The sequence below is a fragment of the Eptatretus burgeri genome, chromosome 9 (genome assembly GCF_056783735.1).
Source record: "Eptatretus burgeri isolate ZD-2024b chromosome 9, Ebu_testis_v1, whole genome shotgun sequence".
Taxonomy (NCBI): domain Eukaryota; kingdom Metazoa; phylum Chordata; class Myxini; order Myxiniformes; family Myxinidae; genus Eptatretus; species Eptatretus burgeri.
Window position 1 is genome coordinate 45,553,095 of NC_140969.1, and position 27,431 is coordinate 45,580,525.

General features: G+C 44.0%; 1 protein-coding gene across 1 annotated transcript in view; it reads left to right on the forward strand.

Annotated features, from left to right (window-relative positions):
• Positions 1 to 27,431, forward strand: part of RELN (reelin) — a 346,725-nt gene that overhangs the window by 287,990 nt on the left and 31,304 nt on the right. Inside the window, exons 55-58 of the mRNA XM_085894992.1 lie at positions 10,316 to 10,431; positions 19,302 to 19,544; positions 19,758 to 19,942; positions 21,296 to 21,369. Of these exons, the coding sequence (XP_085751118.1) occupies positions 10,316 to 10,431; positions 19,302 to 19,544; positions 19,758 to 19,942; positions 21,296 to 21,369 (618 nt within the window). The remainder of the gene's footprint in view (positions 1 to 10,315; positions 10,432 to 19,301; positions 19,545 to 19,757; positions 19,943 to 21,295; positions 21,370 to 27,431) is intronic.

Below are 27,431 nucleotides of genomic sequence, written 5' to 3' on the forward strand. Positions count from 1 at the left end.
TGCTCTCATCCTCATATGTGGTGACTTAAATTGCCATCATGCTAGTTGTCTGGGTGTGGGTACCTCTCTCACCTGCCATGGCACTTCAGCAAAGGATTTCTGTAACTCATTGGGACTGACACAATCTGTCAACTTCCCAACCCGGTTCTCAGATAACGGCAGGGATCCCAATGGCAGGGACTTCAAGCAGCCATCAAACTTCTAGACTGGTCTCCCATTTCTACACTGTCTGACATCAATTAATCCTGGGAATTTTTTCAAAGAAACTTGCTCTCTCTCATGCACAGATTTATCCCATCTCATCTTCAGTTGTCCTACCCTTCCTCCTGCCCATGGTACAATGAAGCTTGTGGCGAGGCAATTGTGCTACAACAACTTGCCTTCACCTCATTGAAGGCAAATCCGACTGAAGGAAATCTCGGTTCCTTCCACGAAGTTCAGAACAACTGTGTGTCTACCCTCAGGAGATCCAGAAAACAACATCTTTCCAATCTCAAGTCGGACCTCTCAAACCTGTCTCTCACCTCCACATCCTGGTGACGTCTGGTGAAGTCTGTTTCTGGTGTATGTTCCCCCTCCATTCCCTCTCTTACCTCAAATGGCTGCACAGCTGACTGCACGTGAAAAGGCTGAATGACTAAACTCCGTGTTTGCTTCTAAATCTTGTGTCCCCAAACTCATCACTTTCTGTACCCACCTTACCCAGTCACACCCAGTTGTTCCTGGATGTGTGTCCTTTTCTCCTGACAAGGAGGAGAGTTTGCTGTCAAACCTCGACTCAGATTCTGCAACCGATCCAGACGGCATCAGCCCACATGTCCTAAAAACCTGCTCTGCTGCTCTTGCTCACCCTCTCTCTGTTCTATTCATCCTCTCATTTCCTCAAGGGCATCTGCCATCTGCTTAGAAATAGGAAAGCATTACTGCTCTGAATAAGAAGGTGCAAGAACTGATACCTGCAACTACAGACCAAACAGCCTTCTTCCAATGATCAGCAAAGTCATGGAATCCATCATCACTTCCGACATCAAATCCTTCCTCTTCTCCAATGGCTTAATTTCCGATCATCAATTTGGATTCAGACCAGGTCACTCTAACCTGGATTTGGTGCTCCTGCTTTCCCAACAATGGATGCCAGACATGAGATCAGAGCCATCTCCCTCGACATATCACATGTTTTCGATACAGTCTGGCTCCCCAACCTCCCCAAACTCTCTTCCTGTGGTATCCAAGGCAATCTCCACTCATGGCTCTCAGACTTCCTATCCTGTCATGGTCAATTGTGGCCCTTAATGGAATTCTCTCATCCCATCTTCCTGTCTAGGCTGGAGTTCCTCAAGGCAGTGTTCTGAGTCCTGTGCTTTTGCTGATTTTCATCAATGATCTCTCCGACTCTTTGGAAAATCCTCTTTATGTCTTTCCTGATGATTCCACCCTCTGCCATACCATCTGTCATCCCTCATATCAGCAAGCAGCAGCCTCTTCACTCTCTGCAAATCTTGATAAATGACAAGCTGGTCCAACACTTGGAACATGTCTTTCAATCTTGACAAATCTCACACTCTCACTGTTTTTTCCGAAAGGACCGTCTGGAAACCACCCCCATCCACTTTCTCAACAATCCTCTTGAAGAAGTCCTTTTATTCAAGCTTTTGTGTCTCACTATCTGCCATGATCTTTCCTGAGAAAGTCACATTTCTGTGCTGGCCTCAAAGCCAGTCGCTAACTGGGAATCGTCCGTCGTGCAAAGTCTGTCCTTGGCAGACCTGAGCTCCTGACCAAACACAAAGCTTTCATCCACAGCCTGCTGTGGAGTACTGCTCTTCTCTCTGGGCTGGTTCTCCTGCCTCACTCCTTTCTAGGCTCCATGCTGTGGATTCCAAGGCATTTGGGATCATTGGTATCTCCCGCGATGAAGCTGAGACTTTCGGTCTCTCACTCTCTCACCACAGGCAGGTCGGTGGTTTTTCTGTCTTATACCGTCTCCTCTCTGGCCTCCACCCCCACTCTGTCTGTAATCTGTACCCCCCATATTTCCGCAGGGCATTCGATGTCCACCAGCAACCCCCTTCTGGTGAAACTACCAACATCAACAATCCCTGCTCACCTCCACTCGTTCATTTCCCTTTTTTCCCCACCTCTGGAACAAACTCCCATACTCTCTTCAATCCCACTCTTCCCTCCAGGTCTTCAAAACAGCTGTTCACCACCAACTCTTATCTTCCCCCACCCAAAACCATGATCTTTTCTACCCCTGTTAATCCACCCCAAACCCACCTCCTTCAAATTCGCTGCTTTCCTTCCTGAAAGTCCCTGTGATGTCCATCTTGTTTACCCCGTGTACCCCCACCCCATCCATCTCCCTTCCACAGATCTCCTTGTGTCTCTGTTCCCCTCTGTTTTGTGCTTCCATCTCCCACTCCTCTTGTCTCCTGCTCCCTCTGTTATAAGTTATGTGTGTTTGCTGTTATACGAGCCTCGATATTGTTTACAAAAATAAATATTTTTCTGATGTAAGTTCAACCATTTACTGTGGATTTGATGGAAAATAAACATGGGCATTTGCATTTTGAACAAGAAATAACAATCATAGATTGCAGACCCTCATTAGGACTTGTTTTGTGTGATGTATTTTGTGTAGCATTTGTGTTCTGCTGTGTTACATAATTAATAACAGCATAACTAGATCTGCTGCTTTATAACTGCTGGCAGTGATGACCATGTACCAAAATGTCCCGCTTTGATGCATCCCCACTTTAATTGGACACCTGACCCTGACCGAAGACGTTTTTTTTTAAATTATTACTCAATTTAATTTGGAATGGGATTAAAATACATTCAATTCAATTCAGATGGAAGACCAAATAGGTACAGTCCTGCATTGGAGTAATCAGAAGGAACCCAAATGAGTAAAAAGCAAAGATGAAGTCATCAGGAGGAACCTGGATATGATTCACATTTCAGCTGCTACTCTTCTACCCCCAAACCCATCCAGGCCCAGCCAAATGAGCCTTATTCACAAAATAAAAATCATAGCTGCCAAACCATGTGACCTATGAAGTCATATTTGGGAACGTTTTGTGACTCATCGACAGGCGATCATAGCTGCAAAGTTTTGCCTCGTTGTAGTTTTTTATTTTTTTTTAAATCTGGCTGCCAAACCACGTGATCGATGGTGTCATTAATTTTTTGGTTGTTGACTTGGGTTGGGGTTGGGATCTTCATGGGTTGGGGTCCCTGGAAGACCCTACAAAAAATTCATACTGATCGGATGTAGCGTTCTACGTATGCGAGTGTGACAAAACAAAGGCACCAATGACATCATATAAAAATCATATTTATTCCTCATGTGGAGTACTCGCCATGTGCCAAATTTCAATTTTTCCATGGAGCTGTTTGGAGATACAGAGGTCCAAAGGTTTTCCTTTTTTCCAACATGGTTGCCACACCACGTGATCCATGATGTCATCATTATATCATGATAACATTCGACATGAATTGTTGCTCCTATGGTGAAAATTTATTTTCAATCTGATAAGCAGTTGCAGAGAAAAACCATGCTCACGTTCTGTGCAGACAAACAGGTCAGGTATGGGAGCATGTGCCAGAACAGCACGTCGCTGCATCCACTTTCCGCCGGTACTCCACGGTCCTCTGTCTGGCAATCCCCCAGGCAGATGCCAGGCCCATCCACATATCCTTGAGATGCCGATCAACCTGCTACAACCACGAGGCACGTGGTCGGCCCATTGGCCTCCTCCACTCACGAGACTCCCTCGCTGAGAGAATCTGGTGAGCAGGATGAGCGTCAGGAAAATGAGCCACATGTCCATACAGCGGCAACTGATGCTCACGGACTATGCAGGTAACAAATCTCATCCGAGTCTCTCTCAGCAACCGCTCGTTGGACACAAAATCTGACCAGCGATAGCCAAGGATTCTCCAAAGAGTCCTGGTACCAAAGGAATTAAGTCTCCGTCTCAGATCCTTGGTCAGAGTCCAAGTCTCGCATCGAGGACCTGAAGACTCGGACTTTCGTCCTCCCGCACAGGTACCAGCAGCGCCACACCCCATGATCCAGTGAATCCATGACTCCCAAGGCCCGACCCAGACGTCAATTGACCTCTGACTCACAGCCAGCAGAGACATGAATATCACTGCCAAGGTAAGTAAATCTCGCCACGACCTCAACATCCTCACCACAAACAGACACAGACAGGACAGCAGCATCCAAGATGTCATTGAAAGCCTGGATCTTTGTTTTGACCCAAGAAACCCGTAATCCAAGCGGCTCCGACTCCTCATTCAGCACCTCGAGGGCCCCAAAAAGGATATCTAAAGTCTCCGGAAAGATGACTGGATCATCTGCGAAATCAATGTCTGAGATCTTGACATTCCCAAATGATGCACCGCAGCTTCATCTCTCCGACATCCTTCCTGGAATCCAGTCCATACAAGTGCTGAAAAGTGTGGGTGCCAGTACACACCCCTGACGAACTCCAGTCACAACTGGAAATAAGTCAGAGATGGTACCACCACATTTCACAGCACTCTCAGTACCAGAGTAGAGTTCAGACATCAGATCGACCAGTTTTGGTGGCACCCCACGAAGACCAAGAATCCTCCAGAGGGCATCCCGATTCACTGAATCGAACGCTTTACAGAGATCAACATAGGCTGCAAGCAGGCCCTGCCGAAACTCTCGTCTGCGTTTGGTGAGGACACGAAGAGCAAGGATACGGTCAATCGTTGACCTCTTTGGTGTAAAGCCTGACTGCTCTGGACGCTGGTGCTCAAGCAGATGGTGGCGAACCCTATCAAGAATTATCCGAGCAAAGACCTTGCCTGGCACTGAGAGCAGCATCACCCTTCCGTAGTTGTTGCAGTCTTGGCGATCACCCTTCCCTTTCCAGAGAGGGACAACAAGGCCCCTCTTCCAATCAGTTAGGATGATGCCTGTGTTCCAGGCAGAGCACAAAACTGCATGCAATGACATGAGTGCAGCATTTCCACCAGCCTTGAGAAGTTCAGCATGGATGCCACAGATCCCTGGAGCTTTAACCCGTTTCAACCGGTTCACCACAGCCCGTGTTTCCACAAGCGAAGGTGGACCACAGTTGATTGGAGGGTCAACAACAGGGATGGTAACACCCTTGACATCCAACTCGACAGCTGGGGGATCAGCCTGGTACAACCGCTCAAAGTAACCGGTCCAGCGGGCCTTCACTTCAGACTCCTCTGTCAAGAGCCTACCACTCTCTGCTCTAACTGCAGTGCTCCGAGGGATGGGCTTGGATGAACGCAATGCGCGAATTCCCCTGTAAGCGGGACGAGAATCACCTGTCCACAGGTGATGCTCTACCCCCTCACAGATTCCTTGCACATAGGCCTCCTTGTCCACCCTCAGTGCACGTACAGTTTTATGCCTCAGCTCCCTGAACACCTCAGCTCTGCCATTCAGCCTGGCCCTGCGACTCTGGTCAATGGTGTCCAGTGTCCCTTGAGAGAAAAAATTCTTCTTTGCCCTGTGGTGAGTTCCAAGACATCCACCGGCAACATCAAGGACGGTGGTCTTGAAAGCACTCCACAACTCTTCAGGACCCCCCAAAGCACCCAGACTCCCCAAATGTCCACTCAGCCTGTTCGCAAACTCTTCAGCTACTCTCTCATCCCTGAGCTTGGCAACATCCAGCCTAGGCTGGGATGGTACGATTCTCCCGGATTTAAGGTGTAGCTTTAGAGTTGCTACAACAAGCCGGTGGTCAGTATTGAGGAACTGGGCACTCCGGTCGACCCTGCAGTTCTGGAACATCCTCCAGTGACCATCAACGAGGACATGGTCAATCTCCTTTGCCACACCGCCAGCGTTGGAATACCAAGTCCAGCGATGAGCTTGTGGGCGCTGAAACCATGAACCAGCCACCCTAAGTCCATGACTTCTTACAAAGTCAAGGAACTTAGTGCTATTCTGGTTTATAGTTCCTGACCCATGGGGATCAACACATGTCTCATAACCATCCCTATCAGTTCCAGTCGATGCATTGAAATCCCCCAAGACTAGAAGTGTATCTCGTCTGAGGCACTGATCAACCACAGACTCGAGCGTGGTGTAGAATGCGTCCTTCACGGTGAGGTCACTCGCCTCAGTCGGAGCATAGACAGACCAAGGAAATGACACCTAAGGAGTGACGAATCCTTCGTCTCATAATATGCTCATTGACCGGTGTTACCTCAATTATCATTGGGGTCAGCTTATTGGACACAGCTACAGCAACTCCTTGGGTATGGTAACCATCAGAGCAACCAGACCAATAGTAGGTGTAACCACCCACCATTATCTCGCCGCAATCCGGACTCCAAACCTCAGAGAGAGCTGCAATCCCGATGTCCAAACGCTTGAGCTCAGATGATAACAGAGACAGGTGATCATCCTCTCTTAGGGATAGGACATTCCAGGCACCCACCCGAAGGGACCGCCTCAGGTAAACCTAAGGAGACTGCCGTCTGGTGGACGACACCTCAGCACCACTCCGACACACTCTCCCGCAATCTGACCCAGGAATATTAACCCATGGTTTCCCTCCTATCATCAAAGATTGGGGGTCCTGAAGACTTTGCCCCAATCCCGTCATTCGGTGAGCTGCCCTGCGAAGCGAAGCTGTACAGGAGGTACTCCCATGGAGTGGGTTTTCAGACAAACAAACAAACAAACAAACAAGAAAGATGTCATGATAGCACGATCCTTGCAAAATCCATTAAACTAATTTGACCTCAAAAATAATTGGTGGTTGAATTAATTGACCAAATATGCAACTCCTCTTCAAATCCCAAGTCAATTGGATGAAAATTGACAATTTTAGACATTCCAGCTTAGTTGGTTACCTTTGGTCTATGTTGGCCTTTTGGTCTATGTTGACCTCAAAAATAATTGGCTGGTTGAAATCAGTTCGCTGATATGCAAATCCTTTTCAAATTTCAAGTCAATCGGATGAAAAATGACGATTTTAGAAATTTGGCCTGAAAATGACCTTTTGCCTGTGACCTTTTACCTCAAAATCAATAGGCTTCTCAGTTGAGACTACCTCTACAATTTGGTGAAGTTTCATGAAGGTCAGTTTGGAATTGTGACCTGTAGGCGATAAACAGGCAGACAGACAGACAGAATAACAAAACCGACTGACCAATATACTTGAAAAATCTTTGATTTTGCAAGTAACAAGAAAAAGATCTTGTGCAGAGAACGCTACTTGCGAAATCCACGCCCCCCCCTCTCCAAAGGTTGCCATGGATACATCAATTTGTCCATTTCATCTATCTATATATGAGTAAAACTCTCATCTTGTATATATGTATGTATGTTCCTGAAATACAGCCAAAACGGTACACGATTTTAGTGCCACCTTACTCACGATTCTCCGGCGGTGTGCAGTATCAAGTTTCGTTCAAATCGGGCAACAAAAAATATTATTAAAAAACCAATTTCCGATTCAGTCAAGTACTCTTCGGGAGAATTTGATCAATGCAAACAACCTCAGCGGTATAGTTCGCTGGAGCTATCTTTTTTTTCATGAAATGATTTATTTATCAACAAAGCCTGGTGTTGGCTTAGTGGTTATGGTGGCTGGCTTGGGATCCTTGGGTCCTGAGTTCGAGCCCCGTTCGCCACTGAATTAACACCAGGGGGTTGACTCAGCCTGTCATCCTTCCAAGGTCGGCGAAATGAGGACCAGTGTACTGGTCCCGGTGTATGCCCTGGTTAGAATAGGTGTACCATATCCCTGTGTGTCGTAAGAGGCGACCAGGGTTGGCATCAGGAAGGGCACCGGTCATAAAAAAAAATTGACTCAAGAAAAAGCTAACTCCTGCTCAGCAGGGTAAAATGGCTGTAAAAAACTGGCTGAATAATTTGTTTATCAACGGCTGTCACAACGGGAACCCAACGGGTTCACGGGTCGTCTAGTTCAGATTAAAATTCACAATGTTAATCAAATTTCAGCACAATCGGATGAAAATTTATTATTTTTCAGATTGAAATTGATGATTTTAGAAGTTTGACCTTGAGTTGCCTTTGACATTTTTTGACCTCAAAAATAGTTGCTTTTCCAATCCAGTGATGGACTTTGCAAATCCTGTTCAACCGTCAAGTTAATAGGATGGAAATTGATGATTTTTCAGTTGAAAATTGATAATTTTATAAGTTTGACCTTGAGTTGACCTTTGACCTTTTGATCTCAAAAATAGTTGGTTTCCCAATTCACTAATGTACCATTCAATCTCTGTTTAATTCTCAAGTCAATCGGATGAAAATTGTCAATTTTTCAAATAAAAATTTGATGATTTTAGAAGTTTGACCTTGAGTTGACCTTTGACCTTTTGACCTCAAAAATTGTTGGTTTCCCAATTCAGTGACACAATATGCTAATCGTTTTCAATTCTCAAATCAATCTGATGAAATATGACGATTTCAGAAATTTGACCTTAAGATGGCCTTTGACCTTTGACTTCAAAATCAATAGGCTTCTCAGTTGAGACTACCTCTACAACCTGGTAAAGTTTCATGACGATCGATTTGGAATTGTGACCTGTAGACGCCAAACAGACAGACAGAAGAACAAAATCGATTGACCAATATACTTGACAAATTTTTGATTTTGCAAGTAACAAACAGACAGATCGACAGATGAATGGACCCAAATGCTTTAATTTTTAAAAACGTAAAAAACGCCATTGTTTTCTGGCGAGGGTAAAAAAAATATACTATCGGACCCCGCTATTCGTGGGGGATGCGTTCCTGAAAATGCCACTGCGAATGTCAGGGTCTGCGAATGGCAGGGCATTGTATTTCTTGCTGTTTGTTTCTTTTCAAGGTCTAATCTCGTGGAAGAGTGATGACACAGAACAAATCAGGACACAACATAAAGGGAACATCAGGAGAAAGGGGAAACACCAACAGCAGGGCGTAGGGAGAAAGTAGATGGAGATGGACTAACAAGGGATGCAGGTAATGATGAGGGATAAGGGAGAATGCAAAGGGGTGGACAATATGGGTACATAAATAAAATTGTGTTTGACCAGTTTGTGATTTTGTCAGGGTCTGAGGAGAGGGAAGAAGTTGCTCCTGTTTGTCAGAAGGATGAGAGATGTCACGGCAGAGAGTGGAGTAATCAGCAAGGCGATAAAAATGATTTTCCAGAGAGTCAATGACATAGATCATTGATGAAGATTAGGAATAATATGGGGCCAGGAACACTGACTTGGGGAACTCCAACCCTGACAGGGAGAGGAGATGAAATGGTTCTGTTGAGAGCCGCCGCGCATTGTCGACAAGAGTGGAGGAAGTCATTAATCCAACAGTGGAATTGGCCTTCGATTCCACAGGCAGACAGTTTGGAGAGCAAGGCAGGATGCCAGACTGTATCAAAAGCTTGAGATATGTCCAGAGAGACAGCTCTGATCTCATGTCCGATATTAATGGCCTTCACCATTGTTGGGAGAGTAGAAGCAGCTTACCCGAGGTAGAGTGACCAGGTCTGAATCCGAATTGATCTGAGATGAAGCTAGTGGAGAAAAGGAATGATTTTATGTCAACTTCGATGATGGATTCCATGACCTTGCTGATGATTGGAAGTACAGTAAGCTAATTGGATGGTAGTTAAGGGGATCCGTTTTTGCACCTTTTATGTAATGCTGTGATGTTGGCTGATTTCCAATTTCCCAGGTAGATATCAGAAACCAGTTCTGAAGTGCAAAAAGAAAAATAAAAAATATTAAATGAATAATGATTTTAAAAAACGTGAATACGCAAAGCGCAAATGTTGAAGCAGGTCACACTTTGTGACTCGTGAATACGCGGGGTCGGTGAATGGCGAATCCATGAATAGCTGGCTCCGAGAGTACACTACTTTATTTAATTACCACTCATTCAATTACAAAACCTTTATAAGAAATATGTATGGAATAAAAATACAGTAATACGAGGGACATCAAGCCCCCACAATGACTGCCAACCTGTGGTTGTTTGTCCATGTTTTGCCTTTTAAATGCTGAACATCAAGCAAGAAAGCAACACATACCATTTTTAAGTCTTTGGTATAGCTCATTTGGGGGTTGAACTACCAACCTCCCAGACTAAGTTTGGTGCACAAGGAATCTTTGATTATCAAACCTCTTCAGCTTGATAAAACAGAGCTTATACTGTTCATATATATATATATATATATATATATATATATATATATATATATATATATATATATATATATATATATATATATATATGTAGATAACTCGAGATTATAATGTATCTTGTTCACAGGTACATTGAGTACTGGGCATTGATAGGAAGCTCGGAGAATCAGATAAAAGGAAAAATGTGTCGGGGCGATGGCTGTCAAAGAGACAGTGTTCTGCTGGACTTCTCCACTGATGGAGGTCAGTAAATCCTTCTTGATGAAAAATGAATCCCCAAATTGTGATGAATAAAATAATATTAACATATTTGAAAGCGGTTTGAGATATGGATTATTAGGACTGGTGGGACAGCTTAGTTAGTATTGTGTTGCCATTGAGCTGTCGAGTCTGCCTTTGATCCCTGGAGTTTAACTTAACCAAAAATTGTAATTCTGCCAAAATAACAGCAGGGTGTGCTGCACCTCAGAGCACCCCATCCGAGTGGAGATTTAAAGCAGTGGTCCCTTTGCCATTTCGTTTTGGATTGCTGTGATGTGGATGTGACAGTGATAATGGGCCAATTGGCCTTTCCTTTTGCCTCAATTGCCTAGCGATGGAAAAGCAAAATAACCGTGTTGCAATGGTGATATTAGTAGGTGCCAATCTAATTATTCATCATCAGCTATTTTCAGTCCACAGCTGGACAAAAGCCTCAGCATGTTGATGCCATGTTGCTCTGTCTCTTGCATTATTTCGATTGACTCTTCCCCAATATATTTCTATTTCATCCCTCCACCTTCGGTGTGGCCTTTCCCTGTTCCTGTTGCCATCCATAGGTCTGCATGGTGTTACTCTTTTTGTCCACCTGCTATCTGACCTACTACTAATGTGTCCTGCCCATTTCCATTACCTAAGTTTGATTATTTTTAAGATACCCTGAGTTTTGGTTTGTTCTCTGACCCGTTTATTTGTCTTTCTACATTTGTATGTAATACCTAACATATTACATTCCATATTGTGTTGTGCTGCTGTTGACTCTTCCTCCATTTAACTCTTCCTTCAGTTGTTAATGCCCAGGTCTCTCCCCCATCGATGATAATTGGAATAATGCACTAATTGAAATATTTCCTTTTCAGACATATTGTTGAGCTCCCTGTCACGATGTTACTGAGGTTTCCATTTTGTCTCCATTCAAGTCTGATTATTCTCTTTATTTATTGTTCTTGATTATTTTCCTTGAGACTAATGCTTTACCCCTGGTACGTATATGTATTATTCTACTACTTCTATTTGGTTCCATTTATTGATTTCTCCAAGAGATACAAGGAGGTTCATTACTACATTGTTTTTTCGACGTGTTCATCTTCAGTCCACACTTTCTGCTAGCTTCATTGACTTCCCTGAACATTGTTTCAATCTTCTCTAAGCTTTCTTTTATAACAACAATGTCGTCTGCAAATCTTACATGGTTAAACTTTTCTCCATGAATATTGATACCCTTATTACCTCTGCCACCGAAGGTGGACGGAGGTTATTTTTTCACCCATGTATGTTTGTCTGTTTGTCTTTCTATCTGTTTGTCTATGGACAAGATGTCTCAAAAAGCTGAAGATGGATTTGGATGAAATTTGGTGGACAAATTGAGTGTGTGACAACGATGGAATGATGAGATTTTGGTGAAGGTCTGAATCCAGATCTGCAAACTAGAATTTCTTTTTTTAAGTGATTCTTCACCATTAAGTGATCGGGCTAAAAACGATACATCGCACAATATCTCAAAAAGTTTTGGACGGATTCGGCCGAAACTTTGTGCGCAGGTTGGGTGCGTGACAAGGACGAATCAATTCAATTTTAGTGAAGATCCGAACCCAGATCAGGGAATGAGAATTTTTTCAATTTTGTTAATGCTTCTTCACCATTGAGAGATGGGGTCAAAAACGATATATAGCATCATATTTCAGAAAGTTTTGGATGAGTTATGACAAAACTCGGTGGATGAGTTGGTTCGGTGACAAGAACAAGCTTATTAGATTTTGGTTTATGTTTGGATTCATATCCGGCCTATCAGAGGAAGACAAAATGTAAACTGTTCAACCTGGCATAGGTATGCGCTCTACAGCGTGCTGTTCCAGTCTTCCCACTGAAGTGTTTGAAATATATTGTTGCACATCCGGGGTTCGAGGCTTGCCATGAGGGGAAGCACTCGGGTCCCAACCAAACGCCCGGTCCAGAGGCCACCGGGCACAGATAACTCTGCGCCGGTGGGTTGCGAGGCAACCACAAATGCTGATTGGGACTGCCAACCCTGGCAGGGTTCCACTACTCCACCATTTCCGGTGGGTTGACAGTACCAAGCGAGTTTTGTGCCCTCGATGCGTACTTGCATGGAACTTGCCATTTCAGGTGCAGCCGAGCAGAGCTACCAAGTATACACCGGCTCATAAGACTCAAACCGGTGGGGTAGAACTTCCTGGCTAAACTAATGTGCAGACGACACTGGACCAATGGAGGAAAAGACTGAACGAGCTGGGTACATTTATAACGTAAGCAATATATTTATAAAGCGAGGAAAGGTCATGTGGCACATTAATGAAAGGTGTTATTACAAAAGCAATATGTACAGGAGGGGAAAGCAAGGATTGATGAGGTGCGGCAAAAGAAATGCAAGTATTTACAAGACAAAGATCCAGGGCAGAGCTATTCTGATCTAAATTCACAATCTTACCTTTACACTAACATGATAGGTGCCATCAGATACACACCCGAGGAAATTATAACAGCCAGAAAGATGAGAGAAAGTACAAGGTGTGAATGACCTCTTTGTTCCTGGCATGGCATGATCGACGGACCAACGCAACCTGGCCGCTTCGGAAGAAGAGGAGGAAAGAAAACTGGGGGTGTCTATGGTGTGAAAGTGGGGAGGTGCAAATGATTGTCAGATGAGGCAGAGAGGAGGGTGTGAAGTTGTGTCAGGGAGTCTTGGAAGCAAATCAAAAAACATGTGAGAGGATAGGCTTAACATGAGCATAGAGAAATCTGTTAGTGTAATTGTTTATGGGCTAAGGCAGCACTCGGTCTGGTTTTCCTGCTCGTCCAGCGCTCCGCTCTGTGAAATCCGTTCCACTCCATGTCTCCAAAAACAGAAGGTGGACCAGATAAGAGAGAAGCAGGCAGACCAGATGCTAGCAGGGCAGGCAAGAGCGAGCGGAAGCGGGTAGGCCAGAGAAGAAGAAGAGGGGCAGGTCCAGATGAAGAGCCAAACGAGGAGAGCGAGCGTGTGGAGCTCAGTCCATTTACGATGCTCCTCTGAGGGCAGAGCCCTAGAGGTGGAACAGGTGGGACATGGGCATATCCTCATGCCGCCATTGGCATGCAGACACCCCAGCCTTGGCACTGCCCAGGTGAGAATTCGGCACCAGAAAAAGCCCCCCAGTTGATCCACACCTCACCACGAAAAGGAGCTCCAAGATTCAACATGGAGCGAGGAACCTGATCGCACATCCCATCCACGAGTACATTTACTCATTCCCACTGGTCCCGAAAGGTGGCGGTAGTCATCAGTGGCAGCGTTGAGCAAAGTGGTGAGCTTTGGTATGGTGGTTGTGTTGTGGTTGAGATATCATGGTTGTGGCATTTGTAGCAGTGAGTGTAGGTGAGTTTTGTATGGAGACAGTTGTGGTGTTGTAGCGGTGAGCTATGGTGAGGTTTTTGAGGCGTCATAGCGGCTGTGATGGCAAGTTCCTGATGGAGATGGTTGTGGTCGGTATTGTGGTGTCAATGGTGATTGTAGGTGAGTTTGTGTTGTGGTTTGATGTTTTGGGGAATTTTGGTAAGGCAGTGTGGTAGTTACAGGAATATTGCAGCATTGGGCTCCGAATATGGTGAAGATCTGAGGTGATGTGTCATTGAAGAATGGCACGAGGTTTGAATGGAAAATGGCGCACATATACTAATGAGCTGCTTGTGTACATAAGGAGAGGTCGTGTGTATGAAATAAACTAAAAGAAATCAATAAAAGAATAAAGAATGGGATTATAGTTCCTGCCTATAAGCTCTTGAAATGCATTTTGTCCCATATACCCACGAGACATGAGGGAAGGGCTACCTAAAATGGATATCAATGAAATAACTGTCTTGGGAGCACTATATGTTGTGTGCCTTCGCCTTGGGGGAGTGCCGGCAAAGCAGAATATAAACGTACTTCAGACAGTAGAGGTGTAGTTTGACTTCTCCACTGTTGGGGGGGGGGGGAGCAGCAAGCTAAATATTAATAATGGGTAGCTGGGTCTGACTTCCAAAATTACCATTTGTTGATGTAGTTCCAGTGCACATGAAATCACAAATACAGTTTACAATCATTATTTAATCACCGTTGTTTTTTGTTTTAACCTAATTATTTAATATTTTTTCGCAGGTACCACCAATACTGTATTAGCATAACAACAAATTATTGAATAAAAATAAAATAATTAATGAGCATTTTATGAATAATGTCTCCCATACATAAGCATGTCTTGATATAAATACTGTTCTTATCTTAATGATTAATGTAGGTGCAATCATGTTTACCTTTGGTTAGCGTAAACTTCCACCCTGTCCTCTGGAATCAGCTTCACAGTTAAAATCGCCTTCTATGTGAAGAAGTGCCAGTGAAGAAAATCTTCTCTCACCCATGGTTGAGCATAACCAGTTTCTAATCTGTCTCATTGCAGAAAAGCTTCATTCTGAAGTGGCCATCCCGACTGGCAATGTGAGAGCCAACTGAATGAGTTTGTAATAGTTTGGGTGCATTCTCTGAGACAATTCTTTTTAAAGTCTTTGAAGGGTAACAACAGATTCCAGATTGGTAAAAAGGTCCATTTCTGTAGCTCCAAGCTGAGGATTTATTTTGAGTGGGTCTGCATATTTCTGCAACAGTGGATGTAGATGAATGCCATTTTTGTGACATCTTAACAATGACTCGCATGTTTCAGCAATTTCCATTGATTCATTTGAGATTCGTCTCTCTTACTCTGCAGTTTCAGCATCCAAGACAGGAATGTACAACTGCTGATCCCACTTTTTTGAGGTTGGCTAACAGTCGCAGGTGTTTCATGTGCATCGTTGCCTCTTCTACAAGCTCTTTGACCCAAAGTTGTTGGGATAAAAGTCTGTAAGAGCTTCTGAGAGTTTCACTGCTCTTTTTCTTTTTGGCAAGCGATGTGTGTCTTCGTCTGGCACTGCAATGTCATGGTCTTTCCAGAATTCTGTAATTTCATTCCACATATCATTCCAGCTTTCTTCACTTCTGAGTTTTTCAAGGTACACTTTCAGGTATCTATGATAGAGGAGGCATTTGCATCTGTGGTGTCGATGCTTTGAAGACCTTTGTGAGCAGCATGAATAACTTTCGAAATGTGAAAGATAATTAAGGAGGCATTGAATGAAACTCCAGTCATAAGATGAAAAAGGCCGTTTGCTTCCACTGACCACATTTCTCCTGGTTCACTTGGATCTCTGAGACACCGCATGATAGCGGTGTAATGTGTTTTCAATGCAAACATTGTTTTAATTCCCCATTTACATGCCCAACGTGTATCACTGGGCTGCACAATCTCTTTTTTTTGCTACAGGCCCAAAGCTGTCTGCATGTCGATAAACTTCTGATGATTCGTTGGCTCCGCAAACACTGAATACAAATTCTCAACTACATTTAGAAAGCCCAAAGCACTACGACTCGCTTTACAGCACTCTACAAGGACGAGGTTGAGGTTGAGTTTGTGTGCCACGCAATGTACATACATTGCAAACGGATGATCATCTTTCATTCGCTGCTGAACCCCAGTTACGTGTCCTGACATAACAACAGCACCATCATAAGATTGGGCAACTATCAGCACATTGTGCAATCCATTTGTCTCCAAAGCTTTCTTTCTGGCAGTTTAAATACCTTCTGCATTTTGGGAAGATGAGCAATTGACAAAGCACAGGAACCTTTCTCTGATCTCGAGGTTTTCTGTATATCTGATACAAACTGAAAGCTGCTCTGTCTGAAACGATCTGGCCTCATCTGCTATTATAGCAAAAAAAAAAAACCGGCGTTATTCACTGTCTGTACAATTTCTTTGAGAACCAAATATGTACAGATCTGTAGCACTTCGTTTTGAAATTCAGAACTTGTGCAATTCAAATAACAAGCCTGCATTGAATTAAAAGTTTCATCATGCTTTGAAAAGAAATCACAAAATTCAAGGAAATTCCCTTTCAATTTAGATTCCTTTCCCTCATTGTGCCCACAAAACGGTAAACCAAACTTTGAAAGTAACTTGACGATGCACAAACCTAAAGGACCAGTCACACCTTGACGTTTTAGCCAGCAATGGCAACGTATTAAAATGTATGTAAAACGCTGGCTTACGTTGAACTTTTGATGTTTTTTTTTTTAAACATTCGGACGTATTCATAACGAGTTGGTCGTCTGCATAACATATTAGTAACGGACACAGAACGTTTCGTTGTCTTATAGATAACTTATACCAACGAATGCTTAGCCTGTTGTCGGCGTTCACAACCTATGCCCAACGATGGTCTAACTTATGCATAGCGCGCTGCACGTATCGCCGACGATCACGTGGCGTAGCCTATTAAAAGGCTGCCGCACAATGATTCAAATCATAACCGCCGGAGAAATGGAAGTGCCAACATCACAGCAACACCTTGGCGATCTTGCCAGCGTATGCCGACCTCTGAAAAATGCATCTAAAATGCTGGCGCACGTCAAATACGGTATGGGTAAGTTTGGTATACGTGAATAGAATGCTAAAGTACGCTATCATACGTCGTAGTAAGTGGAGTAAGTCTTGAAATTTTAACGTGTTAAAAATTTTACGACGTACTTGCCGTATGCCTCACACGTTCTGCATGCGATGGGAATAAGTTGTACGCACGATATGCGATCGTTGGCACACGTCGACAAAAGTTACTTGTAAGTTACTCATAAGTCGAAACACGTCGAGGTAATGGTTAGCGTCAGTGTTCCAGACTCCCTGGTTTTTTTTTTCTTCGGTATGACGGTGATGTTGACACTTCGATTTTTAGTGCGGTTATAATATAATATAATTAATAGGCTGCCGCTCAACGATTTAAATCATAACCGCACTAGAAATCGAAGTGTCAACATCACCGTCATACCGAAGAAAAAAAAACAAAAACCAGGGAGTCTGGAATACTGACGCTAACCATTACCTCGACGTGTTTCGACTTATGAGTAACTTACGAGTAACGTGTGTGAATATGTGTCAACCATCGCGTAACGTGCCTAACAACACGTTACTCATAGGTTAGAAATAAGTTTCGGGTACGCTAAACATTACCTCGACGTGTTTCGACTTATGATTAACTTACAAGTAACGTGTGTCAACGATCGCGTTACGTGCCTTCAACTTATGGCCAGCGTAGCGGAACGTGTGAGTCATACGCTGGCATAAGTCGTAAAATTTCAAGCATGCTAAAATGTGAGGACAACCGCAAAGTACAACGATGAAAGCCAGTGTACTACGACATATGGCAGTGTTTTTCAGCGTGCCCTCAATGTTTCCAAAACTTACCCATAACGTATTCGACGTGTGCCAGCGTTTTAGACAAATTTTTCAAAAATCGGCATAAGCTGGCTAAAACGTCAAGGTGTCACTGTGCCTTTAGTAAGGTAATCCCTGTTTCTCTGAAAGGTGCTTTGATGACTTTCTGAAAGCTTCACTGCTACTGATCCTGTTTCTTCGCCGTGTTTGAAGCTTTGCCACTTTTCCATACATTTCAAATGAACCTGGGAGACGGCATGTTTGGAAAAATTTTCCGAGATTTTCTTCCAATCCTGTGTGCCTTTTTTTGATAAATGAATGCTCAGTATGGTCCTTTTGAGTAGAAGTGACGTCAGGGAAAGCAGAACACAGCATCTTGCTGAACAGAATATTCAACCCATGGGAATTGTACATGATTTACAAAGCTTGGTTTTTCTTTGTGAGTTTCAAAGCAAAATATATTTGACTGGAATGTGGGACCCATCACTTCACTGATGGAAATACCAATCTTTGCTCTCATGGCTAATCAATAGGGTAAGAAGAAAAAGGATTCCTGGCAGTGAGGGGATAACCAGCGTCACAAGTTGGTGTTTACAGTTTTGCCACGTGTACCCATTTACTCATAAAAATTTTTTAAAATTTAGAATATTTTTTCATCACAAACCTTCTCAGGAATTCCCTGAATCCACCATATTTGGATTTATTGAAATCCGTTGATCTGTTCTCAAGTTATAACACAACAGACAAACAGACAGGCCAAAATGTATATAAGATAGATAGATAACCCCCGATTTCCGGGCTGTTTGCCGTAATAACGTGTTTTCTAAATTACAGAGCCAAATTTTTTCCACCCATCACATTACGATTTGCAGCTGTTTCTAAAAATTAATGTTTTTGCACATCTCCCTGAAACATCTAGAATGCAATGTTGTTTTTATAATTTGTTTATTGAAATTGCCCCCAAACAAGGGTGAAATATGTGGACAAAACTTTATAGCACAACGCAGTTTGGATACACACGCCACTTCACAGATTTGTCTCCGGTGATTGCAAATTGCGAAATGTCACTTCTACAGTTTTTCCTGCAGATTAACTCTTCATCGGAGCGATTAACTTTTCACAAGGTTTGCGAATAATTTAACTTTTCAGAATGAAAGGGTTAAAAATTGTTGGAGCGTGGGGTTTCAAGATTCTGACAGTTTTCGGGTCTTTCCGGTTTTTCGGTTACCGGATAAAGGGTCCCTTTCCGTATGTTAATGTGGCAGAAATGTATACCCTCCTTCCTCCGTTTACTCACCCTGTATCAACTTAATCACATGTTTCCCCTATTTGTTCCAAGCAAAATACTCTGGATCTCTGATGGCGTGTCTTGATGAATCAGTGAATCCTTTTGAGGAAAATTTCATGTCAGCCTCCTAAAGGCTCTTAAAGACTTGCGAGGACGAAGTTATTGGCAGTCAAAGGATATGATGTAATTTAGAAGCCTCTTGTACTCTGTTGGTTCAGCAATGTCATTACACTTTTTCAGGCCATCTGCATGATAAGGCACTCTTTTCAAACAATGACCTTTTGCAGGCTTCACATGGACTCTTCTGTATGAGCTTGACCTGCAACGATACTCACAGCCTAGACGAGATCTCATTTCACTTCCGCAGTCCGCATGCTCCCCTGCAACACGCCTTCGTTGGTGGCAGTCCCTTGGCTTCACTTCAGGTCTTGCCACGACCTCTTATAAACGTGCATATTGGGCTCTGGATGATGTGCTGGTGGGTGGTTGGGAGATCAACCCCAGCATGATTCAGGAGTCTTTCCAGCACAGTGAGTGAGAGGTTGAGGATACACTTTAAAAATCACATTTATAAATGTCAGAATCAATACTTTCAGACTACCAGAGAGATATGCAGTAGAATTGTGAAGAGCACCTTTCGAACCATAATCTTTATTATATCCGTCATTATCATTGGAAATCCTTTTTCGTACCCTACAATTGTTTGCGATCTTTCCTGCCTTGATGATGCTTTTGCCTTGCAGGTACAGACAAAGTGTCAGTGTCAGACAACAGCTGGACATTTTACCCACATGGAGAACTGTCTCGGGGAACGTGTGGAAATCCCACAGGCCACATGGCCTGGACTAATGTTCAACCCTCTGCTGGAATGAATGCCATCACCACCAGAGAGCTAATCATCACGTCGGGCTTTATGGTGCAATTTAGGGTAGGTCATGGCCCATAATGCTTTGTTTGGTTCAGGTAGTTGTAGAACTGCCATTTTGTACCTTCATCTGTAATGTAGCAATGTGTGTCACATTAATACAGGCGTATTGTAATAATTACCATCACTGAGAGAAATTATTCTTTCTCAACAGGTTTTTAATTGCATACCCCATACAACAATGAGCTGAAACTCGAGGTACCCCTCTGTTTTGGTGGTATGAGCAATAGATCTGTATAATATGAAAGCTAAATCTCGAAAGTTTTTTGAAATACTGTGTGCACAAGCCAAGTTACTGAGATGGTTACCATGGTAACATAATTCAGCGAATCACAGCCATGATCTAATCAGGTTGAGATAATGTCATGAGGAATAGATATCTGTATCTGCAATATGAAAGCTATTTAATGTTCAACGGTTTTTGAAATATCGCATACACGAAGGTACATGGACAGATGAACGATCGGTCAGTCGGAGCCTCATCTTATTAAATCTGTCACCCCGGCACCAATAATCTGGCATTCAGCCTGTCGTCTACAGACATCAGGTAGTCAGATTTATGGGTTATGTTGTTCAACTACCATCAGTGAAGCGATGGAACGGGTTGAGGGCTGGACTCAAACCGGGCTGACATGCACACCCCTTAGAGGCTGAGCCCAACGCCAGACGTAACCCCGTAATGATGTCCCAGAGGGATGAACAGATGGAGAAATCCAGCTACTTTAATATATAGATCAGGAAACTGTTGTTTTTCTTACCACCTTTTTCCTAAAATGCATAGAAGTTGTGAAATCATATTGGCCAAACGATTTACATGGAGTTCTGGAAAACGGCAGAAATAGGCAAGCTACCTTTCACAATTTTCACTCTTTAGACTAATGTTCCAAAAAAAATTCCAGCTTACAGTCTCGTTCAGAAAGGTGACTGATTAAGTTGATCGACACGCATGCTTGGTATTCACGCTCTTCGAGTTCATCGCTATCGTTTTCGTTTTTGTGATTTATTGTTATTGATTTGTGTAAGGTGTCAAATCATTATTGTTTAGTTTAATTCCAGACACATGTAGCATACCTCACACAAGTTCCTAAAGCACTTGAACATGAAAAGTCAATGCTGTAGGTACAGTTTCAAGGAGAATAAGTTTTCTCAACTGATTGTTGAGAGAGGGGTATGCCAATGGGCATGGGAAAGAAGCTGAAGGGACATTTCAGGTGTGAGCCCTTCATCAAAGCATGAGAGAGGGATATCCATACCTCTCCTGTTCATTTCTTTCCTTGCTTGAAGGAACGTTGTTTTCTGCATTGGAGAAAACGTTTATCAGTCTTATTGAAGTTCCTATCCGAACCCTATCCCCAGATCGTGGTCGGCTGCAAAGATCCTGTTTGTTCCAAACTCTACCCTGTGACACTGGAGTACAGCAAAGACCAAAGGCAAGTGATGCAATTGAATACCGGTTCCCTTGTTGATGTTTTTTTTTATTTTATTTTATTTTCTAACCCTCTGTGGAAGGTAACAACAGAGCTAGTACGTTTTGCTGAATTTGTAGAAATGAACAACTGTTACCATTTTATGATATTATCTCAGGCTCACTATGGAGGAGGAAGAGATTGGGACCATATTCTGTGCAGAGGGTTGGTGCTGCCTAAGCAGTCTCCTTGGCTATTGGGCACAATCATGGATGGGTCGCCACTCCGACACAAGATACCAGCATGCTGGCACTCATTTTGCCGACCTCGGAAAGAGGACAGGCCGAGTTAACCCCACCTGGTATTAATTCAACATCTGAGCGCAATTCGAACTCAGGACCTGAGGATCCAAAGCCCACCACCCTAACCATTAAGCCCACACCGGGCATACATAAATGGAGCTAGTACGTAAATCACATGCAGTTCAAAGACATTAGCATAGACATCAGTGTATTTTTACATGAATCACAAGCACTTTGGCAGGATGGCCTTGAGTTATGCTCACTTGCCTCCAAGCTGTCTCGCCAGGGTTCGAATCCTAACACAGCTATGTATCGTCATCGTGGTGTTTTGAATGAAAAGCAATTCATCAATGTGCGTGTCGTCCCACAAATGGACGTTAAACGGGGCGTCTCGTCTACCAACATTAGTTGGTGGACATTAAAGATCCTACGGCGTCCTTCATAAAGAGGAGGCAAGCTGTCACTGGCATCCTGGATAAATTCCAAATTCCTGCTTTAACCTCCAGGGACACTACATCAGCGACACCGCCGCACCCCTGCAATAACTGATGCAAACTCCAGCCACTTGCTACATACGGACGATGATGATGACATGCACAAAAGCAATCCTTGTTGAATAAAGGAAACAGGCTTTTAAAGGAAAAAGACCAAAATTAATTTAAAATGCTTCAATCAAAATTGTCATCAACAGTCAAAAAAGGCAAAGTTAACTACAAAGAAAGAATTGAAAATTTCATCAGGACATGAGCAGAGTATGTATGTATATGTGTGTGTATATATATATATAATATATCTAGCCTGGTGTTGGCGCAGTGGTTAGGGCAGCGGCTTGGGATCCAAGAGGTTCTGAGTTCGAGCCCCGTTGGGCCACTGAATTAATACACCAGGGGGTTGACTCAGCCTGTCATCCTTCCGAGGTCGGCGAAATGAGTACCAGTATACTGGGCCGGTGTATACCCCGGTTAGAATAGGTGTACCTTATCCCTGTGTCGTAAGAGGCGACCAGGGTTGCGTCAGGAAGGGCATCCGGCGTAAAACATGTGCCAAATCACTATGCGGATCATACGGATGATCCGCTGTGGCGACCCCTAACGGGAGCAGCCGAAAGAAGAAGATATATAATATATATATATATATATATATATATATATATATATATATATATATATATATATATATATATATATATATATAATATATCTCCCCCTCCTCATTGAAGTCAATGGAGTGGAAAAACTGTTTTAAAACTTATACCCTCGCAAAGCAGCTGGACCGGGAAAATCTGCAGCTGGGTTCTTAAAGTGCGTGCCGAAGAGCTTGCCAGTGTCATACTCTGTTCTTTTCCAGCAGCCAATGGATTTACATTGCATTAAATCCTGCTGGAAATCTGCTCCTATTCCAGTACCCAAGCATGCACGACCCCCTGAATTGAATGAACACTGGCTGACCACATTGAAAATGAAGTGTCTGGAGAGAATTGTCATGATATTTATTTTCCAACCACAACTGAATTGCATCGACAAATTCCAATTTGCCTGATGAACGCCATCTAACAGCACATTGATACAATAGCGTGGGTTAGCTTTTTTTTGTTTTGTATACCTTGTCGAGGTTCGAGTGAGAGCTAACGCACAGCGCACAGCAAGGGGGGCATGAGACAAAAGTGGAGGGAGTGGGAAGGACAAAACAGTGGGGAACAGAGACATTAGGAGATCTGTGGAAGGGAGAGGGATGTGACGGGGAACATGGGGAATAGAAGATGGACATTACAGGGACTTTCAGGAAGGAAAGCAGGGAATTTGAAGGAGTTGGGCTTGGGTGGATTATCGGGGGTAGAAAAGATCGAGGATTTGGATGAGGGACGATAAGAGGTGGTGGTGAACAGCTGTTTTGAAGGCCTGAGGGAAAAACGGGAATGAATAGAGTGAGGGAGTTTATTCCAAAGGCGGGAAAAAGAGGAATAAAAGAGTGAAAGTGAGCAGTGATTCGTGATTTTGGTAGTTTTACCAGAAGGGGGTTGTTGACGGACCTTGAGTGCCCTGTGGAAATGTGGTGGGGACAAATCACAGAGAGAGCGGGGGGGGGGGCGTGGCTGGAGAGGAGACGGTAGAAGACAGAAAGACCACCGACCAACCTGCGGTGATTGAGTGAGAGGCCCAAAGAATCAGCCTCATTGCGGGAGATGCCAATGATCCGAAATGCCTTGGTTTCTTCAGCGTGAAGCCGAGAAAGGTGGGAGGCAGGAGCACCAGCCCAGAGGGGAGAGCAGTACTCCATCAGGCTGCGGCCAAAAGCTTTGAAAGTGGTCAGAAGCTCAGGTGGGCCGAAGAAAGACTTTGCACGACGGAGGATTCCCAGTCGGTGACTGGCTTTTGAGGCGAGGTTTGAAATGTGGCTTTCCCATGAAAGGTCATGGCAGATAGTGAGACCCAGAAGCTTGAAAGAAAAGACTTCTTCCAGAGGATTGTTGAGAAAGTGGATGGGGGGGGTTTTCTAAACGGTCCTAAAGGCCCTGTCACACCTTGACGTTTTAGCCAGCGTATCGCAAGGTATCAAAATGTATGTAAAACGTTGGCGTACGCTGAATTATTGATGTTTTTTTTCAGTTTTGGACGTATTCATAACGAGTTGGGCGTATGCATAACATATTAGTAACGTACACAGAACGTTTCGACAACATATAGATAACGTATATCAATGAATGCTGAGCGTGTTGTCGGCGTTCACAACCTATGCCCAACGATAGTCTAACTTATGCATAGCGCGGCAGCGTATTGCCTACGATCACATGGCGTAGGCTATTAATAGGCTGCGGCTCGACGATTCAAATCACAACCGCATGAGACATCGAAGTGTGAAGCCGCTGTCACACCTTGACCTTTGAGCCAGCGTATGAAAAATTTTCCGAATACGCTGGCACACGTCGAATACGTTATGGGTAAGTTTTGTATACGTTAAGAGCACGCTGAAGCACGCTGGCATACGTCATAGTACGCCGAGTACGTCGACAAATTTTCAGCATGTTGAAAATTTTTCGACATATGCCAGCGTATGACACATGTTCCGCATACGCTGGCCATAAGTTGTAGGCACGTTACGCGATCGTTGACACACGTCGACACACGTTACTTGTAAGTTACTCATAAGTCGAAACACGCCGAGGTAATGTTTAGCGTCAGTGTTCCAGACTCCCTGTTTTTGTTTTTTTTCTTCGGAATGACGGTGATGTTGACACTTCAATTTCTAGTGCAGTTATGATTTAAATAGTTGAGCGCCAGCCTATTAATTATATTATTTTATAACCGCACTAGAAATCGAAGTGTCAACATCACCGTCATTCCGAAGAAAAAAAAAAAAAAACAGGGAGTCTGGAACACTGACGCTAAACATTACCTCGGCGTGTTTCGACTTATGAGTAACTTACAAGTAACGTGTGTCGACGTGTGTCAACGATCGCGTAACGTGCCTACAACTTATGGCCAGCGTATGTGGAAAGTGTGTGCCATACGCTGACATTCGTCAAAAAATTTCAAGCATGGAAAATTTATCTAACAGCTTGGCGTACTACAACGTATGCCAGCGTACTACGACGTATGCCAGCGTACTACAACGTATGCCAGCGTACTACGACGTATGCCAGCGTGCTCTTAACGTATACAAAACTTACCCATACGTATTCGATGTGTGCCAGCGTTTTAGACAAATTTTTCATACGTCGGCATACGCTGGCTAAATTGTCAAGGTGTGACAGGGCCTTTACGAAGAGACAGAGTGAGAGTGTGAGATTTGTCTGGATTGAAAGACATGTTCCACGTGTTGGACCAGTTTGTGATTTTATCCAGATCTGCAGTGAGCGAAGAAGCTGCTGCTTGCCGGTCTGAGGGATGCCAGATGGTACGGCAGAGGGTGGAATCATCAGCAAAGAGATATAGAGGATTTTTCAGAGAGTCGGAGAGATCGTTGATGAAAACCAGAAAAAGAACAGGGCCCAGAACACTACACTACATTGAGGAACTCCAGCCTGGACAGGAAGGAGATGAAAGAACTCCATTTAGGGCCACACGTTGACTGCGACAGGAGAGGAAGTCTGCGAGCCATGAGTGGAGATGGCCTTGAATACCATGGGAAGAGAGTTTGGTGAGTAGGGCAGGGTGCCAGACTGTGTCAAAAGCACGTGATGTGTCCAGGGATACGGCTCGGATTTCCTGTCTGGCATTGAGGATCTCCATCCATTGATGGGAGAGCAGAAGCAGCATATCCAGGGTAGAGTGACCTTGTCTGAAACCAAATTGATAATTGGAAATCAAGCCATTGGAGAAGAGGAAGGATTTCATGTCTGAAGCGATGATAGATTCCATAATCTTGCTGATGATTGGGAGAAGGCTGATTGGTCTGGAGTTGCAGGGATCTGTTTTTGCACCTTTTTTATGCAGGGCAGTGATGTTTGCTGATTTCCAAGCAGATGGCAGATGACCTTGGGCAAATGAGAGGGTGAATAGAACAGAGAGAGGGTGAGCAAGAGCAGAAGAGCAGGCCTTGACGACATGTGGGTTGATGCCGTTTGGACCGGTTGCAATATCTGAGTCGAGGTTTGAAAGCAAGCTCTCCATCTTGTCAGGAGAAAAGGATACAGAGTCCAGGGACAGTTGAGTGCGACTGGGTAAGGTGGGTAGAGAAAGTGATGGGTTTAGGACACAAGATTTAGCTGCAAACACCGAGTTTAGGCATTCAGCTTTTTCACGTGCGGTATCAGCATTGCGGCCATTTGAGGTAAGTGAGGGGATGGAGGGGGAACATACACCAGAAACAGATTTCATTAGGCGCCATCAGGATTTTGAGGAGGGAGAGAGGTTTGAGAGTTCAGATTTGAGATTAGAAAGATGTTGTTTTCTGGCTCTCCTGAGGGTAGATACACACTTGTTTTGAGCTTTGTGGAAAGAACTGAGATTGCCCTCAGTTGGGTTTGCTTTCCATGAGGCAAAGGCAAGTTGTTTCAGGACAACTGCTTCACCACAAGCTTCAGTAAACCAAGGGCGGGAGGAAGGGTAAGACAACTGAACACGAGAGGGGATAAATCTGTGCATGAGGGAGAGCAAGTTTCTTTGAAAGAATTCCCAGGATGAGTTGATGTTTGAGAAAGTAGCGATAGGAGACCAGTCTATAAGTTTGATGGCTGCTCGGAGACCCTGCCAGTCGGCTTGAGTGAAATGCCAGACTCGACGGCGGTGAGGTGGTTCTCTGATAATAGCCAGAGAGATGTCCACTTTGACATGGAAGTGGTCAGAAGAACCGATTAGAGCAGAGGAAGAGCAGCTGATATTGTCAGGGAAATTTGTCAAAATCAGATCCAGAAGAGATGGAGTACCATTGGTTGAGATCTGGGTCGGGAAGTTAACCGATTGAGTCAGTCCCAATGAGTCGCAGAAAGCTTTTGCTGAGGTGCCATGACAGGTGAGAGAGGTACCCACACCTAGCCAACTGGCATGATGACAATTGAAGTCACCACATAGAAGGAAGAGAGAGTTTGGATGAGAAGATAGAAGTTGGTCCATGTTTTCGGATAGTGAGGTGTCGATGGAGTCATCACTGTTCGGTGGACGGTACAGTACACATGTAAACATGAGGTGGGAGTGGAGGGGAAGCCAAAGCCAGAGGTATTCCTGGGGGTGTGGGGGAGTGAGAGCAGTGCATGGAGAGTGAGGAATAGAGTCTTTGATGAAGAGAGCAACACCTCCACCAGGACGAGGCTCAGGTCTGCAATACCGGAGGAGGGAGTAACCGGGG